At 50.2% G+C, this 21,146-nt stretch overlaps 9 protein-coding genes across 9 annotated transcripts; 6 read left to right on the top strand and 3 right to left on the bottom strand.

Annotated features, from left to right (window-relative positions):
• Positions 1 to 375: 375 nt before the first annotated feature.
• On the bottom strand, positions 376 to 749 carry Z518_02669 (uncharacterized protein; the record flags this gene model as incomplete). Its single annotated transcript, XM_013419696.1, has 2 exons — positions 376 to 517; positions 574 to 749. 2 exons carry the CDS (start codon positions 747 to 749, stop codon positions 376 to 378), a joined length of 318 nt encoding a protein of 105 aa, XP_013275150.1.
• Positions 750 to 1,854: 1,105 nt separating this feature from the next.
• Positions 1,855 to 2,759, bottom strand: Z518_02668 (uncharacterized protein; the record flags this gene model as incomplete). The annotated part of the gene is made up of 3 exons (XM_013419695.1): positions 1,855 to 2,132; positions 2,225 to 2,440; positions 2,507 to 2,759. The coding sequence occupies 3 exons, from the start codon at positions 2,757 to 2,759 to the stop codon at positions 1,855 to 1,857; spliced, it is 747 nt and encodes a 248-aa protein (XP_013275149.1).
• Positions 2,760 to 5,229: 2,470 nt separating this feature from the next.
• On the top strand, positions 5,230 to 6,132 carry Z518_02667 (uncharacterized protein; the record flags this gene model as incomplete). Its single annotated transcript, XM_013419694.1, has 2 exons — positions 5,230 to 5,348; positions 5,400 to 6,132. The coding sequence occupies 2 exons, from the start codon at positions 5,230 to 5,232 to the stop codon at positions 6,130 to 6,132; spliced, it is 852 nt and encodes a 283-aa protein (XP_013275148.1).
• A 370-nt stretch (positions 6,133 to 6,502) lies between these two features.
• On the bottom strand, positions 6,503 to 7,639 carry Z518_02666 (uncharacterized protein; the record flags this gene model as incomplete). The annotated part of the gene is made up of 1 exon (XM_013419693.1): positions 6,503 to 7,639. One exon carries the CDS (start codon positions 7,637 to 7,639, stop codon positions 6,503 to 6,505), a length of 1,137 nt encoding a protein of 378 aa, XP_013275147.1.
• A 536-nt stretch (positions 7,640 to 8,175) lies between these two features.
• On the top strand, positions 8,176 to 10,005 carry Z518_02665 (uncharacterized protein; the record flags this gene model as incomplete). The annotated part of the gene is made up of 5 exons (XM_013419692.1): positions 8,176 to 8,538; positions 8,587 to 9,241; positions 9,297 to 9,435; positions 9,490 to 9,701; positions 9,764 to 10,005. 5 exons carry the CDS (start codon positions 8,176 to 8,178, stop codon positions 10,003 to 10,005), a joined length of 1,611 nt encoding a protein of 536 aa, XP_013275146.1.
• Positions 10,006 to 10,228: 223 nt separating this feature from the next.
• On the top strand, positions 10,229 to 12,118 carry Z518_02664 (uncharacterized protein; the record flags this gene model as incomplete). Its single annotated transcript, XM_013419691.1, has 1 exon — positions 10,229 to 12,118. One exon carries the CDS (start codon positions 10,229 to 10,231, stop codon positions 12,116 to 12,118), a length of 1,890 nt encoding a protein of 629 aa, XP_013275145.1.
• An 859-nt stretch (positions 12,119 to 12,977) lies between these two features.
• Z518_02663 (uncharacterized protein) lies at positions 12,978 to 14,610 on the top strand (the record flags this gene model as incomplete). The annotated part of the gene is made up of 2 exons (XM_013419690.1): positions 12,978 to 13,432; positions 14,181 to 14,610. 2 exons carry the CDS (start codon positions 12,978 to 12,980, stop codon positions 14,608 to 14,610), a joined length of 885 nt encoding a protein of 294 aa, XP_013275144.1.
• A 2,623-nt stretch (positions 14,611 to 17,233) lies between these two features.
• Z518_02662 (uncharacterized protein) lies at positions 17,234 to 18,083 on the top strand (the record flags this gene model as incomplete). The annotated part of the gene is made up of 5 exons (XM_013419689.1): positions 17,234 to 17,665; positions 17,717 to 17,764; positions 17,820 to 17,852; positions 17,905 to 17,988; positions 18,042 to 18,083. The coding sequence occupies 5 exons, from the start codon at positions 17,234 to 17,236 to the stop codon at positions 18,081 to 18,083; spliced, it is 639 nt and encodes a 212-aa protein (XP_013275143.1).
• A 2,149-nt stretch (positions 18,084 to 20,232) lies between these two features.
• On the top strand, positions 20,233 to 20,496 carry Z518_02661 (uncharacterized protein; the record flags this gene model as incomplete). The annotated part of the gene is made up of 1 exon (XM_013419688.1): positions 20,233 to 20,496. One exon carries the CDS (start codon positions 20,233 to 20,235, stop codon positions 20,494 to 20,496), a length of 264 nt encoding a protein of 87 aa, XP_013275142.1.
• Between the last annotated feature and the right edge of the window lie 650 nt (positions 20,497 to 21,146).

Raw genomic sequence — 21,146 nt, 5'->3', positions numbered from 1 at the left:
AATGTCTCCTTCCATAGTCAGAGTTCCATTGCCGGCATATGGCTGCCTAATTTTTGGAAATCTGGAAGGACCCCCTTCCCCCATGCCAGAAGATAACCTTTGTTGTCTGTGCCCAAAATATTCCACAAATCGTACGTCAAATTAACACGACCGGGCCAAATATGCGTACGTGCACCGAAAGGAAAGAATTTCCCAGAGATCTCTGAAGTACTAAACGAATCCATTCCGGGCGCCTGGATCACGCCTCAGAAACCTCTCTACGTACCAAGTGTCGGCAGACGGGGTCATTTTTGTGTTCCCAAAACGCAGGATCACGTTGATTCAAGGAACTCGGCGCCATGATCAAACCATCCTTCTTCACGAGATAACTTTTTGCTAACTGGTTACCAATGTATTGATGTACTGTCTCATGGCTTCATGCGAGGCAGAATTCACCCACGTTTGAGACAGCAGAACGGAGATGTCAACGCCGCCGTTTGGTTTCTCTGCATTCTGAATTTCCGCTTGAACCCTCAGACTGGGCAAGATGGTGGTCAACTACAAGTTAGATGAGTAAGGTAGAATATCACTCACGCAACAAGGACCCAGGTCAAATGCCGCTTTGCCTCTTGAACTCGAATCTTCTCTCTTATGGTATCGGTGTCTGCTCTTGCAACATTGGACCCAAACAGTCGTTTCCAGTCTGGTTCTTCGGGAGGATCACCACCACATTCAGCCAGGATATATTCAACCTCATCGAGCATTTTCATTCGGGATGGGGTATGCCTTGGGTTTCGGAAATTTCGACAAACCATAAAACCTTGCCCAAACCCCGTGCATCATACTCCCAAAATTGTTCGGCCAGACTGGAGTTCTTCTCTAAAATCTTGCTGCCGAGAACGGCTATGGTGGAATCTGCCTGGAAGACATCCAATTTTTATGCTGATGGCGAAATTTCTCTCCAGACACTGATGACGACGAGGTCCCGAGGCCAGACCATGAGGTACATTTCCGACTAGTGCTATGTACGGTTTGTGTTATACAAAGACTAAGCACTACTACTGTGGTGGGAATTTCCTTCTATGGAGTCAGCCTCGTCCGGCTCTCGCTCACTCCGACAAATTCTTAATAGTTAAGCGGGGAGATGGAATTCTACCGGCACGGTCCCTACAAGTGAGAATGATCCGGGACTCGTTATCAATGACTGACAGACGCCGCTGGGCCGTCCTCGTCGAAAATCGAAATGGAGTCTTCTCCCCCCCAAAAATCCCGGAACTACTCTGGATTGGATCAATTATTGTGGGAACGGATGCAAATCGTCTCCTCCCTTCAATGGTGCAAGTGAGCCTTGTGATGTTGGTTGTGGTCTTCGTCTACTCTGTCTACTTGTCTGGTCTGTGGTCCAGTTCAAAAAGGCTCAATTTTGGATAGAGGGCCGGCTTGTCTAACCATGCAGGCGGTGAAATGGTATGGTGGGATATGATATTATCATACTATAAAGGTTCGCCATATGCCATAGTCCTCATTGGAAAAATCTGCACCCGTTTGTCTGCCCAGCTAGCTCGAAGTCCGATTCTCCTCAAACCTTAAAACAAAATCAAAGAAATTTTATGAGCAAAACTTGCAAGATGTGTCTGTTGGCCAAAAAGCCGAGGATGACATGTCGTGCTTCCTTGTCATTGTTGCCTCAACTTGAGCTTAGAAAATGTCGCTGTTGATGTGTGTGCACCTCTTTCCCCCGGCCTCCAGTGCATTGGAATTTCAATCTCAATGTCAAATTCAGCTACATCGCTCGGAGTTTCCAATACCCTCCCCCATGACTAGTATTCCAGCCCCCTTAAGTCTATCTCTTCACACTCCTTGAACACGTTATTGCTAGTGTAGAGCATTAGTCTCTGTCTCTGTGTACGTGTCTGTGTCGCTCAGGTTGACGCTATCCGTACTCGTTCTCCTCGTTGCTGTCAAGGGCTTAGGCGGCGCCGCCCCCACAAGACTCTCGTTCTTACTCAACCCGACACCCGGATGCAAGATATGCCATCGATCACAGTCCGGATCGAGCCAATTCCCGCTGCAATTAGCGATGTGGATCTGGTAGATACCGCAATCGCTCAGGAAGAAGTTGATCCCGCCGACATAGTGGGAGTTATATTGGCCTAGATGTGTCAATCCGCGTGAATGTTATGATTAACCAGGGGCATAGGTGGGTAGTGGGAAACGAAGAGGGGAGGAGAGGAGATAGACAGACATAAATCAATCGCGCTCTCGAAGCCTGCTGTACAATTGTCACGCGCGCACTGCTCGTCCGTGCCGTGGATGTACTCGACGCCGTCGATGACAGTCGTGTTGGCGCGACTCAGCCACATCGAGACAATGAGGCCAGAGAGTTCCATGGCTGTGTAGTTCGGTGAGCCGGCGGAAGGACTCAACTCCGTCGGATAGTGAGTTGAGTTGAAGATTTTTCCTGTTTTATGGCTGTCAGTTTAAATATTCAGTTCGAGATCAAGCTGACGCGGGCGTTGTAGCCTACCTCTGGCGGGGAAGTTGCCGGGCTGGTACAGGTCGTTGCAGAATATCGACGCCAGGAGCATTGCGGTTGGAGGACTCATGCGCCAATCACTGGCGCTGGTGCCGCAGACAGCGTCGCCAGTGGTTGTGGTTGTCGGTATGGCTGTGGATGTTGGCGAGGTTGGGTCGATGGTAACTTGAGCTTGGATTGGGTGGGTGGTGGTCATAATGGTAAGGACCAAGAGAATGGAGAGAGGGATGACGAGGCAAGCCATGATGATTGATAGAGAGAGAAAAGGCAAAAGAGAGGAAGATGAGTTGATGTTGATGGCAGCAGGAGACATGAAGAAGACGGTAACAAGGACCAACGGAGAAAACGGATAAAGAGAGTCCACATCGTGTGTGAGAGGATTTCAGCAGGAGAAGTGAGGGTAATGCTCGATAGGGTTTCAAGATCCAATCTCAAAAATTTTGATCAAATTCAAGACGCGGAGGAAGCTAGAATACAAAGGTCGGCTTGGTTCAACGTGTATGTAAAGATTTCCTCAACTGAATCGGACGATATGAGGTGAGGGCGGAAGCTTGTCGCTGAAGTAACATATACTCATGCCATCCTGCCGCTTGATCCGAAAAGTGACAGCACCCGAATCCCGAGATTGGGAAGATGCCACCAACAATCTCTGGGACTTCATTTGAGGAGAGAAGCATCTGAAATGGTTCCACTGATTAGGACAGGTGATCCCAACAAGGAAAATGTATCGGTAGGGCGAGGCCGAAAGGAGTGTACACAAGGATCTCCAATTGCGATTCCCACAGATCAGATCAAAGTTGCACCAACGTGCTGTCCTCGAAGCAAACAACAATCGCTTTCTTGGTGAAATTATGCGAAAAACGCATTAGACTGGCTGAAACTCACCTCGGAAGTAGTGACTGTCTTCGTGCCTTCTAGAGTCGTGAGATAGGAGATTTGTCGTTTGTCTGACTCAGCAGCCAGTCCACCCCATTTACCATGTCCCGAGCAAATTTCTTGTTAATGGACATTTGGGGATAAATTGCCCAGAAAGTACGCCAGGGTATACTTCGGCCTTGACGGCACCACCAGCCTTTTTCACCAGGTCGCAGTAGAAAAGAGCACTGTCCTTCCCACATATCCATCCCTGCAATTTGGTGGAAAAAGGGGTCCCATTCTTGATAAGTCCTTCCGGGTCAAGACTGTGAACTCAAGTGAGGTGGTATCACAATTCGCCAAATCTAAGTCATCATAGGCAGAAGGGCGGCCACAAGTTCTAGGTATCTTACCTGCGTAGATTTGATTCACGGCCCGATTCGCCACCGGGACGTTTTGTATGTCTCCCAACTGCCCATCTCCAATTGATCTAGAAACAGATTAATGGATTGTCCTTCCTGGTTGGTGTATTGATGGGCCCAGCCTGTGCAAATGACGAGATGTCCGGTGAGGGCAGGCCGGAGCTCATCCTCTCTCGCAAAGAAAACCGGCCATTGTCGTCAAATTTGCGCCCGCTGAGACGCCTCCAGTGAGAAAACCCTTGGAGAGGTCTCCACTTGTGATGGTTAGCCGGAAATAAAATTCTCACAGTGTGCTTACCCATGACATCGTAGAGGCCAGTTAGAGAGGAGAATCCAGGGGCGAGGCGATAAGCGACACGAACGATAATAATGTTGCGCTTCATACATGGAAAGTGGACATTCAAATTGGTCTGTGTCAAGTCCTCCCATAAACCATCCGCCACTATGTGCGAAGACCATGACGGGACGACGGCCGGAAGCAGATATGGGGCGGTATATTCGAATTGTGATCGGGGTGCCATCTCGCACGATGATGGGTCTGTCTTCCTCGGTCCATTTCCGTTGTGAGGCATCCCCCAAAGTCTGTTTGACCAAAGCACTCTTCATGAAACGTGAGTTTCCTTGAGCCATGTAGGCGCCGCGATTCGACAATGGCATCCGCTCGGGGATAGAGGAATTTGGGTTGACCATGCTTCTTCCATATGTTGACTATCAAGACGCCTGTCTGAGGAAACCTACCGCCGCAAGTTCGGGGTCTATCTCGAATTTCACCTTGTTGCTGGCGGCCATTTCGAATCTCATAAATGTCCTCTAGGGCTGCGGTTATCCAGAAGCGCTTGGAAGGGTGGATTCCAGCTGTTAATTTGGATAACGTGTGGATTTCTGCCAAGGACTCTAGATTCACGGAACATTTATAAGTAAAGCGGCCACCCCAGCAGAGAGTTCTGGTTAGCTCATACGTTCTCTTCCCGCCGCTACATCAACAAACGACAATGATCACGTGGTTGCAAGGCTACTTGCAACTTTGGCACCGACCTGCAAACCCAGATGCATCAAGAACAACCCAAAAAGACGATCAGGAATCCTGCGAGATGGCTTGAAACGCTTTGGATGTAAAGGACATTCTGTTCAAGGTCGAGTTTGCTGTCCCCTGCAAACTCAGGGTCAACTTCTCCGAAGACTATCTGACACTTTTCCCAAAGAAGGTGTTTATCACGGTAGATGCCAAAGTACTGTACCTCGGCTGTCGACCGGTGCGCTCCAATTTTCCCCGGGGAGTTCTGAGTTATCTTTTCCAGGGAGTTTTCGGCTATTTTATCTCGTATATTGCAGAGCTGTCTCCTCTGCTCGTGCTGTAGAGACGGTATTTTGTTGTTCTCTGATGGGATCTCTCTCTTGTATTCAAAGCCCGCTGCTAATTGCAAAACGACCGTGAAAATGAGTGTCGCTCAGCAAGATGTCGACCTCAAGGATTTTGAGACCATTTTCAGCCTTGAGGGCAAGGTTGCTGTCGTAACAGGTGGTAGCCGGGGCCTGGGTCTGAATGTCGCTTCTGGGTAAACCAAACATATCCTGGTTCCATGCCGTATGCTGATCTGGTAGTATAGCTTTCTCCAAGCTGGCTGCTCAAAAGTATATATCACCTCCCGGAAAGCCAAAGCTTGTGAAGAAGCAGTTGCCGCCCTCAATGCGCTCCCTAATAAACGTCCTGGCGCAGTGGCTATCTCAATTCCTGCCGATTCCTCCAAAATATCCGAGATTGAGCGTCTGGCCGCCGAAGTTGCGAAGACCACAGACCATGTCGATATCCTTTTCGCAAATGCCGGAGCTACGTGGGGTGCTCCATTCGAGACCCATCCCGAAAGCGCGTTTAGCAAGGTCATGGATTTGAATGTTAAGAGCGTCTTTTACACCGTTCAGAAATTCGAGCCTTTGTTGAAGAAGAGGGCCAGCACGGTCAACCCCAGCAGAGTCATCGTGACCGCCAGCGTCGCCGGTCTCGGTGTGGGAACATTGGGAGAGAATGCCACATATGCATATTCGGTGTCCAAAGCGGCCGTTATCCATCTGGCGAAGAATCTCGCCGTCGAGCTGGGCCCAAGGGGAATCGTCACGAACGCCGTTGCACCCGGTTTTTATCCGACCAAGATGGCTTCGGGCTTGATGGAACTACAAGGTGGACGGGCTGCATTGGCAGCTGAAGTACCAAACAAGAGACTTGGACAGCCCGAAGATATTGCTGGACTGGTTGTTTTCTTGTCCAGCAGAGCGGCATCCCATATCAATGGCGCCGTCATCACGACCGACGGTGGTTCTCTCCTCTCACGAGGAAGGCTATAAATTTGGGCAGCTAGAAACATAGATGGAACTCTTCTGGCTTTGTCAATTTCTCTTTCGATTTGTTGTTCCGATGGCGCCACCTTATGGGCATCGCGATATCTGAGAAGATAGCAACATGCAACACATCGAGCACCCGATCAAAGAAGCCGGTCCGCATGCTGGTCTCGAAGTGACTTTCTTAGTCTCCAACAGGCCAGCCTGTTTCATTGAACGTTTATCCTCTTTGGCAACTTATCAGTGCTCATATTTCCTCTACCAAGAAGACAATCCGCCTGGAGACAACAGCTCGACGAATACTGGGATCCTGTAGCGAATCCATATGGGGATGTTGTGGCGTCTGGAAAATCAACTGTTTAGGAATTGCTCTATATTATACGTATACTCTCAAAAACTCGACCAAAGCCATCATTGCCATCGCTTGACCATACGGCATGCTGGTTCTCTCGATATCGATATAATGCTTCAAGTTCTTTCCCATGGCGGTACCAAAACTGACATCTTTCAACTCTCCATCATCACTGATCCTCTGAATGACAGCTTTGACTGCTTTCATCGCAACCTCCTGGTAATCCTTGGAGATGTATCGTTTTCGGACCGACTTCAACAAACCATAAGCAAATCCTGCCGTAGCAGAGGCCTCCAAATAACTGCCTTCAGTTTCTGGAACATCAAGCAATGTCCGCCACATCCCATCAGATGTCTGCAATTTTCGCAGAGCTCTACTTTGGGCTTCCAATACATTAACCAGGTACAATCTGAGGCCATCATCTGGTGCGAGTTCCAGAAGTTCGATAAAATCAGGAATGGCGATGGTCAGCCAGCTATTCCCTCGGGCCCATCTAGCTCGAGCAAAATTGTGACCGAGTCCACCTGGTGCCTTTTCATCAAATTGCCAACCGTGGAAGAAAAGTCCCGTCAGGGGATCATAAAGATATTGGATATGCAACAAGAACTGTCGCTTGGCCTCCTCAATATAATGCGGCCGATTCAACAATTTTCCGATCTTAGCCAGTGGCATAACTGTCATCATGAGAGTGTCGTCCCAAAGCTGATGATGGTTTTCGTCCAGATACGTTAGATGCTGCATCCCGCCAAAAGTTGTTCGCGGTAGCTCATACATGGCCCATTCTGCCCATTGATCCAGCCAAGGGATACAGCTACGATCGTCAGTTTCCTCGTAGACATAGGCGAGTGTCAGAAATACGGCCATGGTGTTGACGTTCTTGGTGGTCCCCTTCGCTAATCTTGCGGTAAACCAGTCCTTAATGATCTGCAGGGGTGTGGGAGAGGAAGTCAAAGCATGGTATTGATATAGGCCATAGAGGCCTATACCGTGAGTCCATTCCCAATCATTCCATCCCTTTGTGTCGATTATACGCCCATCGGGCAATTTCAGCAGAAAGCGGCCCGTATCGTCCTTGATGTTGACAAGGTTGTTGATGAGAAGATCAATCTTGCCACGGACGTCTTCGGCACTCAGTCCTTCCACTGTCAAGGGCGACGGCATCTTTACTGCCAGCTCTCTCTTTACTTCATTTCGGCACTCGTATCCAAAACCCCTTTTATGCTTAGGCGACTTTGATGGCCTTTTTACCACAGCGCGCTTCAATATACACCGAGATACGCCGAGATGATGTGTTGCGGGTGTCTGAAGCTAAGAAATGGTCTCGACATAGTTTCGATTGATGCTTTATCGATGAACCAAATCCGGCACAAGATCAGCCGGACAAACCGTGGGGATACCCTGTGGGGGGGACTTCAATACGGGGGCTTCCCTTTTCTGGGGTAAATCCCGGAGGTGCCCCTATGGTTTTGCGCTACCCAGGGATGCTTCTCCTTGCCCTTTCTTTCACCCACGTCTTGATCCCCGTAGCCTCCTCGGTCGGTCCTCCACCGAATTCTCTTTCTTTGAATGTACCGAAAGACTGAAATCAAACTATATAAGGATATCCCTCCACTTGTTGTGCGTCTGGAGGATTCCTATAATTACAATTCGGTCAGTCATTGTCTCGAGGCCACTCTCAAGCTCTCTTATTGACCAGTATGGCTGGCTCAGACCACATTGTCACAGAGTCGGTACCTTCTCAAGAGGGGACAAAGACCTCGGAGAAAGAAATTGCCGAACAGGACGATGTCGCACAAGTCGAGAGAGTCATGTCTGGAGGAAGCGAACCGCACAAAGATTTTATGGACTTTGACCGAATCGACAAAGATGTTGCGAAGTATGCCAGCACTGGACGTGTTGAGATCTCTGAGGCAGAGAACAAACGATTGAGGAGAATGATTGACATGCGTGTTCTTGCTATCATGGTCCCAACGTATTTTCTTCAAACTCTCGACAAGGGGACCATGTCCTTTGCCTCAATAATGGGGATTCGAGAAGACCTTGGTCTACATGCTCAGCAGGTGAGACTGTTTATGACTGTCAAGAGAAATGACTGAACGGGGCTTCAGTACTCCTGGCTAACCACGTGTATCTACATTGCCGTGTTGATCGTGGAATATCCTACCAACTGGACGATTCAAAGAGTTCCAATTGCCAAATATCTCAGTCTGAACATCTGCCTATGGGGCGCCATTCTCGCTCTTCACTCTGTCGCTAAGAACTTTACTGCTCTGGTTACGTTGAGAACACTGCTCGGAATTTTCGAAGCTGTCTGCCAGCCCAGTTTCCTGGTCCTGAGCAGCATGTGGTACAAGCGAGAAGAACAAGCGGAAACAGTCACATATTGGTACATGATGAACGGAGGACAACAAATCGTGGGTGGTCTCTTGGCCTACTGCTTTACTTTGATCGAGTCCGGACCTCTTAAATCATGGCAAGCAATCTTCATTGCCTACGGTTGCCTTTCCGTTCTTTGGGGACTCTTCGTCGGCTATTGGCTGCCAGATAGCCCGATGAAAGCCAAGTGCTTTTCAGAAGAGGATAAAAGATTGATGGTCGAGAGGGTCCGCAGCAATCAGACTGGGTTACAAAACAAGAAATTCAGGCCAGAACAAGTCAAAGAGGCGTTTCTCGATCCTCAGACCTACTGCTACTGCCTCATCGCCATCTGCACCACTCTTCCAACTTCGGGGCTGGGTGCCTTCGCAAACATCATTATCACCGGTATGAGAGAACTCGCGTCAGGAGAAGACCAAATTGCACGGACTGACTGCCCCAGGATTTGATTTCACTGTGCTTCAAACGCAACTTCTCGCCATGGTGCTCGGTGCCGTAATTATCATAATTCTACTCAGCTCGACGTGGCTCGTCAAAAGGACTGGCCAAAACTGTTTGGTCATGGGATTATTTGTCATACCGTAGGATCTCTGTTAACCTCCACTTGGTTTCGACCATGGCTAACTTAACACTAGGTCCTTCGTGGGGACCATTGTGCTTATGAGCGTGGAGAACCGCGATACTGCCACGAAAGTCGGTCTTCTCATCAGCTATTACATTGTGCTCTCGTTCTGGGCGGCCCAAACCCTGGCCATGAGTATGATCTCTAGGAATATCGGCGGTCAGACTAAGAAAACTATCGTGGTGACCATGAATTTTGTATCCTGGTGCACCGGCAATGCAATCGGTATGTCGAAGGGCCGCCCGGGTTTTCGAACCAGTTAGTTGTGCTGACTCTGTTGTTGCCAGGTCCCCAGGTCTTTCTGTCCTATGATGCACCACGCTACTTCATTGCATTCGCAACGCACATGGGTTGTTACGTCCTGCTGGTATTGGTCATAGTCTTCCTTCGGTTCCAACTCGTACGTCAGAACCGCAAGAAAGACGCGTTGGCGTCTGCTGGGATTCGGGAGGCCAAGGATGAACACTATGTGCACGCATTTGATGATCTTACCGACCGGGAGAACCCCAACTTCCGATACATTTATTGATTGGATACATTGAATCAAAAGCAAGGTCAACTCTGTGGGTAGTTGGGTTTACCGGTCAAATTGAAATCACGTGATCTCGTGGAAATGACGCGCAGTGTTGCCCTACGCAACCCTCGGATAAAAACACCAGTACATTCGCATCACCATCCTGAAGAATTCACCACCTCTACGTCCTGCGCAAGGAACGTATTACGCATCTCACATAGTTCTTAATTCCAGACTGATGCCGTCTCCCTCCTCGCCTCCTCCACAGTCTGTGGAGGCAAGAGACTTCACATACCAACAGTCGTCACCACTTTCCCTCCGGCAGCAGTCGGTCTCTCCTCCACCAGCTCCACCACCAACGGATCCCTCGCAGCCTCACGACTATAATTTTTCTGGCGCGGTTTACGATGAGAGTACTTCAAGTGCAGAATCAGAAGATGTTTTGGTGGCAGAGCCTGCACTCGAAAACGATTTCTTAGATGTCGATCGACGCATCTCGGGATGCTCCTCAATCTCCTCCTTCCCAGTCTCAGTGTCGCCAAATCTACCTCCGGAACAAGGCCGATATGGAAGTCCAAGAACACCTTCAAAACGTGGCTCGGGGGAGACGTCTACATTTGAGCCATTCGGGGGGACAGACTACGCAATGACGTCGCCCAGGAGCGCAAGAGAGTATCATTCGGTGTTTCGCCATCCAAGCAGTGTCAGGGCGTTGCAAATGCGAGACGAAGTTTTCAGTGATACTCATAGCGTTTGGAGACATCACAGACGCAGCGGATCACAAATGTCATCCTACAGCCATCGAAGCTCTTGTTCCACCCAGACCTCTCCCGCAAAACGATCGGGGCGGCCTCGCCGAGGTTCAGGCCAGAAAGCGAGCAGTAACCTCAAGAAAGAGTTCCCACTGGTGCTCCTTCACTGCACGCTATTACCACCAACCCTGCTGCTACAATCGACTCCCCATGAAGACTCTCTACTGAGTGAATTTTTACCCGAGGAATACAGGGATCGGTGGATTGCATTACGAGACAAACTAGTTGGAGACACGGAGGTGCGAACAAGGGGGATACTCATACCGCACCCTCGAGAAGATTACGAGCTTCTTGAAGAGCGCCTCCTAGAGAGCTTGGAACTGCAAGTTCCTAGGATTCGGCACAATCACTTCTTTCGAAATGATGGCAAAGGTGGCGATAGCGGCTTCGAAAGTGGCAGTCATACCGAAGATGAGGGTGAGATGGATCTGCCAAATGATATCAAATGTCCTGATTGCGGTCGTCGACTACGAGCAGATGAAGTTAATCGCAAATGGGAAATTAAGGTATTTGCTGCCAATGGACTCATGCGAGCAGGAGCGTGGGGGGCTGCGTGGCAGGAAATGGAAAAAGTTGATGTTGAAGTTCGAGTCTGGCTTCCCGAAGATCTCAGACGTGGTCTAGAGGCGAGACTTCCTCTTCTCGAAACTTCTCGTCTTGAAACGGGACCGGTGGACTCCCCTAACGACTTTCAAGCAGCCAAGGTCCCGAGTGCTCATGAACGCGATGAATACGGAGATGCTGGAAGGCTTGCAAGTCAGGTCGAGCTCGATGGATTATACGAAGGACCTGGAGCAACGACAGAGCCAGTGACAGCGATACCACATCCAATGCCTGTCGGCCACGATGTGCCGACAGTGATGGTAGCTTACGCGAAGCATTTCTTTCGAGACAACAAGAATTTCTTGGCCGGTGTCTTGAGTTCCCTGGTTCTGTTCTTCGCATTGACGGGGAGAGAAGCTCCAGGGAAAGGAGATATTGCAGCGCCAAATAGTGTTTCGACCCAATTAACCGAAATTCTCACCACCACGGTCACTGCGACGAGAATCGCGATCTCAACTGCTACTGTCACCACCTCCATTTCACGGGTCACAGAGACTTCTCTGGCATCATCTGCTTCGGAAGAAGCGGGATCGTCGACGAAGAATGTTAATGAAGAGTTCAACGAACTCTCTCTACACACGGCTCCCACGGAAGCACTCGTCTCCAGCATTGAGATTTCAGAGGGGACAAGCCTCCCAGAACCAGACGGGACGACTGGTCCTATCTTAGAAGAAGCGAATCCGGGATCAGTCTACGCTTCCGATGACGAGTGAAGGAGCAGAACCCGATCCTCACACCAGAGCCCCCAGTCGGTGTGTGAATAGGAAATAATAGAACGGCTTTTCCATTTATTCGGCCGATTTGCGAGATTGGGCATTCATTCTAGCAAGGTGTGCGTCAAATGCAAGATGCGAGATGGCTTGACCGTAAAATCTGCACCAACACGAGAAAACCCACTCGGCACTAAAATTCCTGGTCCGTTCTCACCCTCGCCTTCATCATCTTTCTGCCCAGCTCCACGGTTTTTGACTCTACATCTTCTGGCTCTTTCGTTTGAGGTCAGACCGAGACAATTTCTTGTCAGCCCAGCCCCATCAAGTTTGTCTCGTTCATGTTAGTCACTCTAAGTTGCTCAGACTGAATTACTGATACTCAGCGGGCAAGATGGATCAAAAGACCAAAGGTAATTACTCCGTATGGCAAAGGAAGAGCCTCGGGCGGCGCAAATGCAGGGTCAGCGGGGGAATTTTTGATACGGTGTGGCTTGCTTACGTTGCGCGCATTTTCTCACCAAAGTAAGGCTTACGAAGTTTTATCATTGATAGCCTCGCAATTATCTGGCGTGGCTTCCGCCTCCGACCCGAATGGGTTTAATGGAACTCCTTTGATGCCACTGAAGAAAAAAAAAAAAAAAAATATCTGCCCTCAGTTCCCCCCGGCAATACACATTTCTGATGGGGACTGCTACTTTCCAGGCTTGGTACTACTACGTCCTTCGAGATCTCTTGTCTTTCACAAGGCTAAGACGGGGTTCTCCAGTCGACGCCGCTGCTAGGCGTGGCATGCACATTCATTTACATCCACTTGCGCTCATTGTTTAATTGGATCCCGATTATATCTTGGAGATAGTCAATGGCGCCTGGCTTACTCGACCTACCGCTCGAAATTCGCCTCGACATCTATAGTCTAGTGTTTGGTTGTGGTAAGGCTGTGATCGAGCCTAAGAACGACGATGATAGCTCGTGCTTGCTGCCTCTGAAAAGCGAGCGGCAGAACCAGGTCCCAAGGTCATCTCAACTTTTACGAGTCAGCAGAACTATCCTCCTCGAAGCCCGGCCCGTGCTCTATGCCAACACGACCTTTCATGTCTTAACTCAGGTGTTTGCAGGCAAATTGCCCAGCGCGGTCACCAACGGCCACCCTAGTGCACCATACATCAAGCACCTGATATGGCAGCTGGACTGTGACATGCTAAAGCATGTCGACACGGAAGAACTTCGACTAGATTCGACCGAAGCCGGTCAGTGGAGTAGCCTTGAAATACGATGTCGAGCGGAAGCGTGGCGATATTCATTCCTGGGCGAATGGTGTGATCGAGAAGGATTTCTGAGAGGACGAAACCAGGTTGTGGATTATGCTCGGTTATTTCGTAGAGCGATGAGCAGTCAACACGGTGTTAAAGTTCATCTCTTTGAAGATAGGAGCCAGCTCGGACGCGGACGCGTTATTTTGAGATTGAATTGCAACATGCAGAGTCTGAATCAAGAGGTAATGTCAAATGGCCGAGCGGCTAATGTTGTCTGTGAGCTGAGGTTGAAGCAGGAGTTCTTACTGGATTGATTTACTCCTCAAGGATCCATTCTGACAACCTGGTTTTCCACCGACATTGAACGATCTCTGGTTGGCAGTGGAGAGAGAGAAATAAGCGACATCAAGGCCTTCGACACGTCCTCGCCCTACGGATTAAGCCGAACATGGCTTGTCTCTCCGCAACACCGGCTTTGCCGCTTTGTGGAAGTGGTACGGGTTGGGAAATAAATCGACATGGCCGGAGCAGAACTGACCAACATGGGGTCAAGCGAGACTTCGCTTTGCCTCCTTGTTTCTTGTTGAACAAGGGGAGTCTGGTGGCGGATGAATATCGAGTTTTTGGTCATGTCGACTCGGGATAAAACCAAGCCGCTTGTGCTGTATCCAGCACGAGGGTCTGGAGCGACGGGGGATTTCTCCACGAGATTAGCGGGCCAGTTGATCAGGGACTGGGTGGATCTTTTCACCAAACATTCGTCCTTTGTCAAAACCGAGGAGCGCCCTGAATGTTGACCGACAACGTAGGGTCTCCTTGGCGGGCCAGGTAGTCTATCAATGGTCAGAAGTTGGGGATCATGGTTACCACGATGAAACCGAAAGCGAGACAGCACCGACGTGGCTTGTGAATCTGGAGGATGTCGGCCAGGACCTATTCAGCACGACCCTCATATGTGATGTTGCCAATGATTTTGCTATTGAGCAAGTGCAGGAAGGGCAACGACTTCCGGTGGATATCCATCGCGTGGATTGGATATTGTTGACAAGGGGGATCCAAGAAGGTACAGCACCCAGCAGTATCGATGCTACAGTGATGCCCTGCACCAGCGACTGGGAGCAAGGAGCAGACGCAGGCGGCTGTCAACACTTCCAAGAGCGTGTTTCATTTGAGGAGAGGCAAAGTGTGGCGCTCGCAAGACGAAGAGGTCGAAGACGAAGTATTCGGAAACAACACTAGCGAGGCATGACCAGGCCTTATCAGGTAGGTTGGCCTAAAGGGGCAAGCTGAGAACGGAGTATCCGACCTACAACGACAATGCGGGCCCCCCAAAGGAGTGGTATAGGAATGCCATTGATCGATCTGTACAGCTGCATCATTTGTCCGAATTTGCCAACAACCACGACGACGCCATGGCTTGAGTTAGTGTGGACAAGTCACGTACAAGTCTTCCCAAAGTCGCAGTGACTTTCAGGCTGGGCTGGAGTGTGGAGGATTTGAGAGATGAGGTTGACGAGGGGGGTCGTTTGGGAACTGCCTGTTTTGGCATGGAGGGGCGAGAGAGGCTTTTTTTGGCTGTCGCAAGAGACGAGAGGGAGAAGAGGAGGAGTGAAAAAGAGAGGAGTGCCACTTGAGCGGACCGAATCCATGATCGCTCATCCTCGCCGTCACCATCGTCTTGGTTCGAGGTGTGGTTATCTTAGGAGTTGTGGAGCCGGTGGTAGTTTGTACCATGGACATGATCGTGAGGGGGTAAATTGGCGTCATGTCAAACGATGTACCGGGTACTTTGCAGGACATGAGGACTGCTTTACTAATGGCAGTACCAGTACGAGGAAATTAGGACTCTGAAGAAACTCGGGAGGTACTCGGAAGGTACAGAGGCGGCGTACCAAATGGTTTACGGCACCCGACCGGTACGGGCGCTGTGACTCGCTGGGATGTGCTGCAGGGTATTTTTTTTCCCTTTGGCTGCGTTTGGCTCTTTCTTACCAAGCATCATCAGGTCATCAGTGACCTGCTTTCCCACTAGTCCTAGGAGCTATAAAGAGTCTAGTAGCTACATGCTGGTTGACAATTTGTTTGTTACTCGCTTGTACTAGTCGTCTCTTATGGCCTGGCCAGCAGGCTCCTATCGTTTTGCGTTATCTGGCCCTGCGAATCAAAACGGTGGTGCGCGGGTTCTCGAGCAGGTCTTTTCGTCATTCTGCTTGTGTCTACCCCGCAATCGCCCTTCCGTCAATCATCCATCCAGTGTGGTTTTCTATCTCATGGCCTCAAATCCCTCTCGACCTCGAGCTCGCTACCTGCAATGCCGGCTGCATCCTTACTCGCTACTCCTTCGCTACCTTACTGCTCGCGTCTTCGCCCCCTCGTACCGTTTCTCAAAGTATCTCCTCCCTCCCTGCCGGTCCTCTGCATGTACATCCCACAGCCAGCTCAACTTCGTCTCCTAGAGCCTCTGTCCATCTGACCAAACCGATCGAACCATTGGCGAGCTGGGTGCCGTCAATCATGAATCAATCCAACCCGCCATCCAACCAACCTGTACCTCGAACCCGTACCCGTAACACGTATCGCCCTCTTTTGTCATCGTTGTCGCCCCCTCCGCCTCCCTTTCACCTCCTTGCTCCTCATCCACATCCACATTACTCTCTCCAGGTCTCTCCACCTCCACCTCTGTGGACCATGCCTTCAACCCAATCCAACACCCTGGTCATAGGCTATCGTGGCATGTGCCCTCCAGGTCCTTGTTCCTTGTCTGTGCCCCAAGTCCCTCCATTGCATCGCTTTCATGCGCGCCTCACACGACAAAAAAGAAAAAAGTTCATCGCAGTCACCAAATCCTTTCTAACCCAGAAAATCGAAACAAAAACACAAAATATGACCAGTCTCTTTTCTCTCTGTCCATTCCCGTTCCTCAGTTTCCAGCACCCTGCTCCAAAGCGCCTCAGTGGCCTTGCCTCTTTTCCTACTCTGCCCTAACCTGCACCGCTGACCTCGAGCCACAACCCTTCGCTTCAACGTCAGTCCCGCCATCCATCCCATCTATCTACATTAACAATGCTGCTTCCGGCTAACCCTTGACCTGTCAACTCTGTTGATTGATCCTACCACAAGTGCTCCTTCCTGTTCGCCGTTTTCCTAGTACTCCGTACTTCCCTCTGCCATCGTCACCGCCAGCCTAGTCGCTGACCATTAAGAACTAGTACTTTTTCAATCCGTAAACCCCCTCCTAGGCTTGAGTCTTGTCCCTCTTGACATCGCAAGACACGAGACAACCACCCAAAAAAAAAAAAGGAAAAAAGAAAAATACATTTAATTAAGAGACTTTTCCTACGCGGGTGGCATATTGTCGTACTGTCTCTTCCCATGCCCGCTTTCCTACTCTTCCTCTTGTGCATAACATTGATTGGTTTCGTTTTTTTAGTCACACTCCCCCCCCGGTCACAATCCTCGTTCCCGTAAGATACACGCACACGAACACATATTCCTGAGAACCACACACAAGCACATCTATTTCCTGGCTGTGACCAACTCGGAACCGGTCTCGTCTCGCCCATCACTCCAAACAGCCTTTCCAAGCACAGCCAGACCAAACTCCTCCCGCTGCTGTGCTACCTTTGGTTGCCTTGAACCCTAAGCCTACGCCTGGCCTCTCCCTAGCACCTGGTGCTCGCGTGGCTGGTCTTTGCGCAAGGGGGCATTCCTGAACTCCGTTGACCATGCCGATGGCATCCTCAACTTCCTTCAACCTCTGCTAAGTCGATACTCTTTCGTCACCATGTCGTAAGTCCCCTTCTCACTGCTGGTACATCCTGATCTACATATCAAGTCAAGCCTTGTTGCATTGACCTCTCGGATGCTTTATTTATTCTTCTCTACTATCTCTTTCCCTCGGCGCTTTGGCCTTGAAGCTGAAGTCATCAGGACTCCTCCTCCTCAGAAACGCCAGAAACAAGGCCCTGCCACCACATCGCCAAATACAGCCAGCAAAGAAGTCTTAGCGCCTCCAGCGCCACTGGCACCCAAACCGAATGCGGACTTGCTTCAACCTCCATCGTCCCCTTCAAACCCGCGCAAGCGACGAGCATCTCACAGCCCCAAGTTGGACACTCTTCCTCCTGGATCCGCGATGGCTGCCGAAGCAAACCCTAATGTTTCTATCCCAGCCTTGCTCACCGAAGAAACGGGCAAAAAGCGGGGCCGAACCAACACTCCATGGACTCCCCAGGAGGAGCAAAAGCTGAAGCAAATGCGTGATGCTGGTCTCAGTTGGAGTGAGATTGCTAAAGTACATGGTGCTCGACATCTATCTGACATTCTCATGCTTACGGACAGCCAGGCCTTTCCTGCTCGCACTGAAGGCAGTGTTAAGAAGCACTGGTACAAGGTATGACTGGCACTGACGAATTCCTCTATCACAACGAGCGCTGATGCCATGTTAGGATATGCACTACGCAGAATTTGGTGAGGATGAGGTAGGCGATGGGCCACATTGGGCTGACATTGGACTCAAATTGACTTTAGCAGTCAGCTGCACTTCAAGAAGCCATCAAAGAATATGACGCGAACAAGTGGAAAGCTATTGGTGCCAAACTAGGCAAGCCAGCAAAGGTCGGTTTTGCCTCAGTTTACGCGTACCTTCCATTGACTCGAACTATCTCCAGGCATGCGAGCAATACGCCAAAGAGCATTTCAAGAACAGCTGATCCAGGTCATGAGTGTGTACAACAACATGAAGCGCAGGCGTTGGAAGGTTATTTAAGCCAACTTTTTTCTTCCCGTCGGTTTGAGCTTGGAGGGGGGGGGTGGGAGCTTAATGGGAGATCTTGTTCAGCGACAGAGACACAGATTGAATTGCCCACGTCGACAGTAGAGTGCCAGCAGCATGGTAGAAAGCGCACGAATGAATGTATCCACGAACGAATGAAGGGAGGGAGACATGCATCAGGTCACAATAATGAAAACTGGCCCGGGGGCGTTTGGACCTCTGGTTGACATTGTTTCTCTTCGAATCCCCAATTTGTGTTTCCCCGGACATGAATCGAAACCGGTTTGTCGATGATGGGTTTAGGGTGGCTCAAGTGTCTCGGATATCCGTCAACCATGCGCTACTGTGTGTGCCAATCACAAGGCGGTTTCCGGTCCGTGTCGCGTCAAGCCCTCCAAGCCACCTAGTGGTGGTAGTTGGTGCTTGTATTCAGTAGGCGGTAGCAGCGACCCAAACACATCCGTTAGACTCTGGAGCGGTCAGTGGTCAGCTATACATCTCGATTCACATTTGTTGAGGCTGCGAGCAGTGACGAAAAAAGCCCAGGAGCTTCTGTCGCAAGCCGTCAAGGGACTGGTATTATCTCGACAGTACAACAAACTCTGAGCGGATCACTCAGGAGGCCTCTGACGCCAGGAGCCAATCAGAATACCAACGTGCTTGGCAAAGGGTGCCCTAAGAAAACGACCGCACTTTGACCTGGGAATTTTTTTTTTCAAAGCCCTTCCTGCGCCCTTCCCTCGCCTTCCCTTCACCTTCATAGACAATGTCGAGGAGAGCGATGTTGTGACTCACACAAAATGCCATTGCAATTAATAACCTCCAACCTCAGGTCCCTTCGCTTCTGTACTGTACTGCTGATCCACAGCCTCGCCCGTCTTCAGGTCGCACGACATTTCGTTTGAACATGAACTGAAGTACGACTCCACCGCCATTTGCACCACCCGCTACCGCTAGAGTCGGTCATGCCTTCCGGTTTCATTTGCGACTGCAGTCCGCTCTAAGCCTCCAATAAGCGTGGCGAGATCGCTGCTCGACAGCCTAGAAAATCCCAGAAGAAATGGCTCAAGGGCTTTCTCTGCATGAACACCTGTTCGTCCGAGTTGTCCATCCGCCCACGAAGCGAAACAACCGATCAACGTTGGGCATCGGCCAGTCCATCAACTGTCGAATACCTGCGACCCTCTTAGCTCCTACATCGATAAAGGTCGGTTTCATGCATGCCAATGTTTGTCGTCCTGCGCAGATTGGCGTCGAGTCTCATCTTTTTTGTGTGCCGCAGTGTTCTACCATCTTCGCCGCCGTCTGCTATGGCCACACAGGTTGATCGCCTTGATGCTGAGAAAACACGAGCCCAACCGCCACCGCAACCATCCTCCTTCCCTCCCGCTGATGACCTTGCCTCTGATCACGACAGACCCCTGAGTTCGTCCCGGCCCGCTCGCATTCCCCTCTGGGTGCGTTCTTTTGAGCGTGCGTTGTCGAAGTACACATCGAGACTCGTGGAATACAACGAGTGGAAAGTCATGAGAAGCGACACATCTCGTGGTTTGCATATCTCCAGGCCTTCGAACTCGGGATTTCCATTAATTTAGCCATCAACGATGCGACACTCGGCGTGCTAGGCCCAGCGGTCTTTGAGCTTTCTTTCACGGACTCTTCCATTTGCGCAGCTCTGGGGCTTCTATTGGGCTCCCTTCCGGTGGCCTCGATTACAACGGGGGGGACCATTTTCCGGTGTGCGTACTATGGCCTGGTCCCGTTACGGCACGAGCTGGTATCCCAGCTAGCTGATTGTCATTTTAATGTCATCGTGATGTTAGGCTACGCTTTGCTGGTCGCCGTTATGGGGGGTCAAGTTCTATTTGTCTGGTTGCCTCAACCCAATTCGTTCTCCATTTTGTTCGAAATATCGGCGAAGAAATTCGACCTGACTAACCCGAGTGTTGGGGATAGTCGCACCCTTTTCGCAAATCGTCTGTCCTTTCTTTTCTCTCTGTATTTCTACTGCCACCACGTACGCGGGCTTGGGTATGGATCTCTTCGTCTACTGGCCAGCCACAGCCTCCAGGTCTCTGATTTTCACCATGACCCTCCTAGGTCAGGTCTTCTCTTTCACGTTTGCTTTTGTACTGGGACCTGGCGTTGTCTCAGGCATCGATATGTCACAGCAGGACATGGATGCCTGGACAAATTCACAAGGAGGTTCTGGTTCCGGTGCTTTGCTTGTCCAGGCCTACTCTCCGCTAGGCGATTTTGGACAATGTTGTGCAGTCATTGCAGTTCTAGGAGGTATCGGCAATATGATTCCCCCCCACCTATTCGTCTGGGGTCGACTTTCAACGACTTGATCGGTTCGGCGCCCAAATTCCTCGAGTGATCTAGAATACAATTGGTGTTCATCTATACTGCCTGTGCATTGGCTGGATGAAACAACCTCGCTGTTATTTTTTACTAATTTTCTAGCGTTGATGGACTATTGGGCGGCAATCTGGGTAGCCATACTGCTCGAAGAACCTCTGATATTTAGGAAAGCAAATACCGCGAATTACGACTGACATGTTTGGAACGATAAGCCGGAACTTCCGATAAGCATCGCCGCATTCATCTCTTTCCTGGCCGGTTGCGCAGGTATCAATTTGACCAAGATGCGTCACTCATTACTCCTCTTTAAACTGTTTGTGCCTTATTATTTACCACCAATGTTACGTCTGAAGCGGTCCAATCTTCGACTACTTCAGTACAGTCCGGCTATAATTTCAGTAACCCTTAACGCATTGATGACGACCACTCACTCAAAGACGACGACAATCACATTGAAGATGAGTACTACAACCCACGAGTCACCCGTGCTCTCAGTCGAACTCTCCCCTCAAACTCTTTCTCACCCAATCTCAAACACCATCTTCCCAACAGTTCTCCCACGTCGACCTATTCAACCACTCAAAATCTCTTCAGGCACATGGGATCGTCCTCAATCACGAACAAATGGGAAGGCGTT

The sequence above is a fragment of the Rhinocladiella mackenziei genome (assembly GCF_000835555.1).
Source record: "Rhinocladiella mackenziei CBS 650.93 unplaced genomic scaffold supercont1.2, whole genome shotgun sequence".
Taxonomy (NCBI): domain Eukaryota; kingdom Fungi; phylum Ascomycota; class Eurotiomycetes; order Chaetothyriales; family Herpotrichiellaceae; genus Rhinocladiella; species Rhinocladiella mackenziei.
This window is presented reverse-complemented; position numbering and strand designations above follow the sequence as displayed.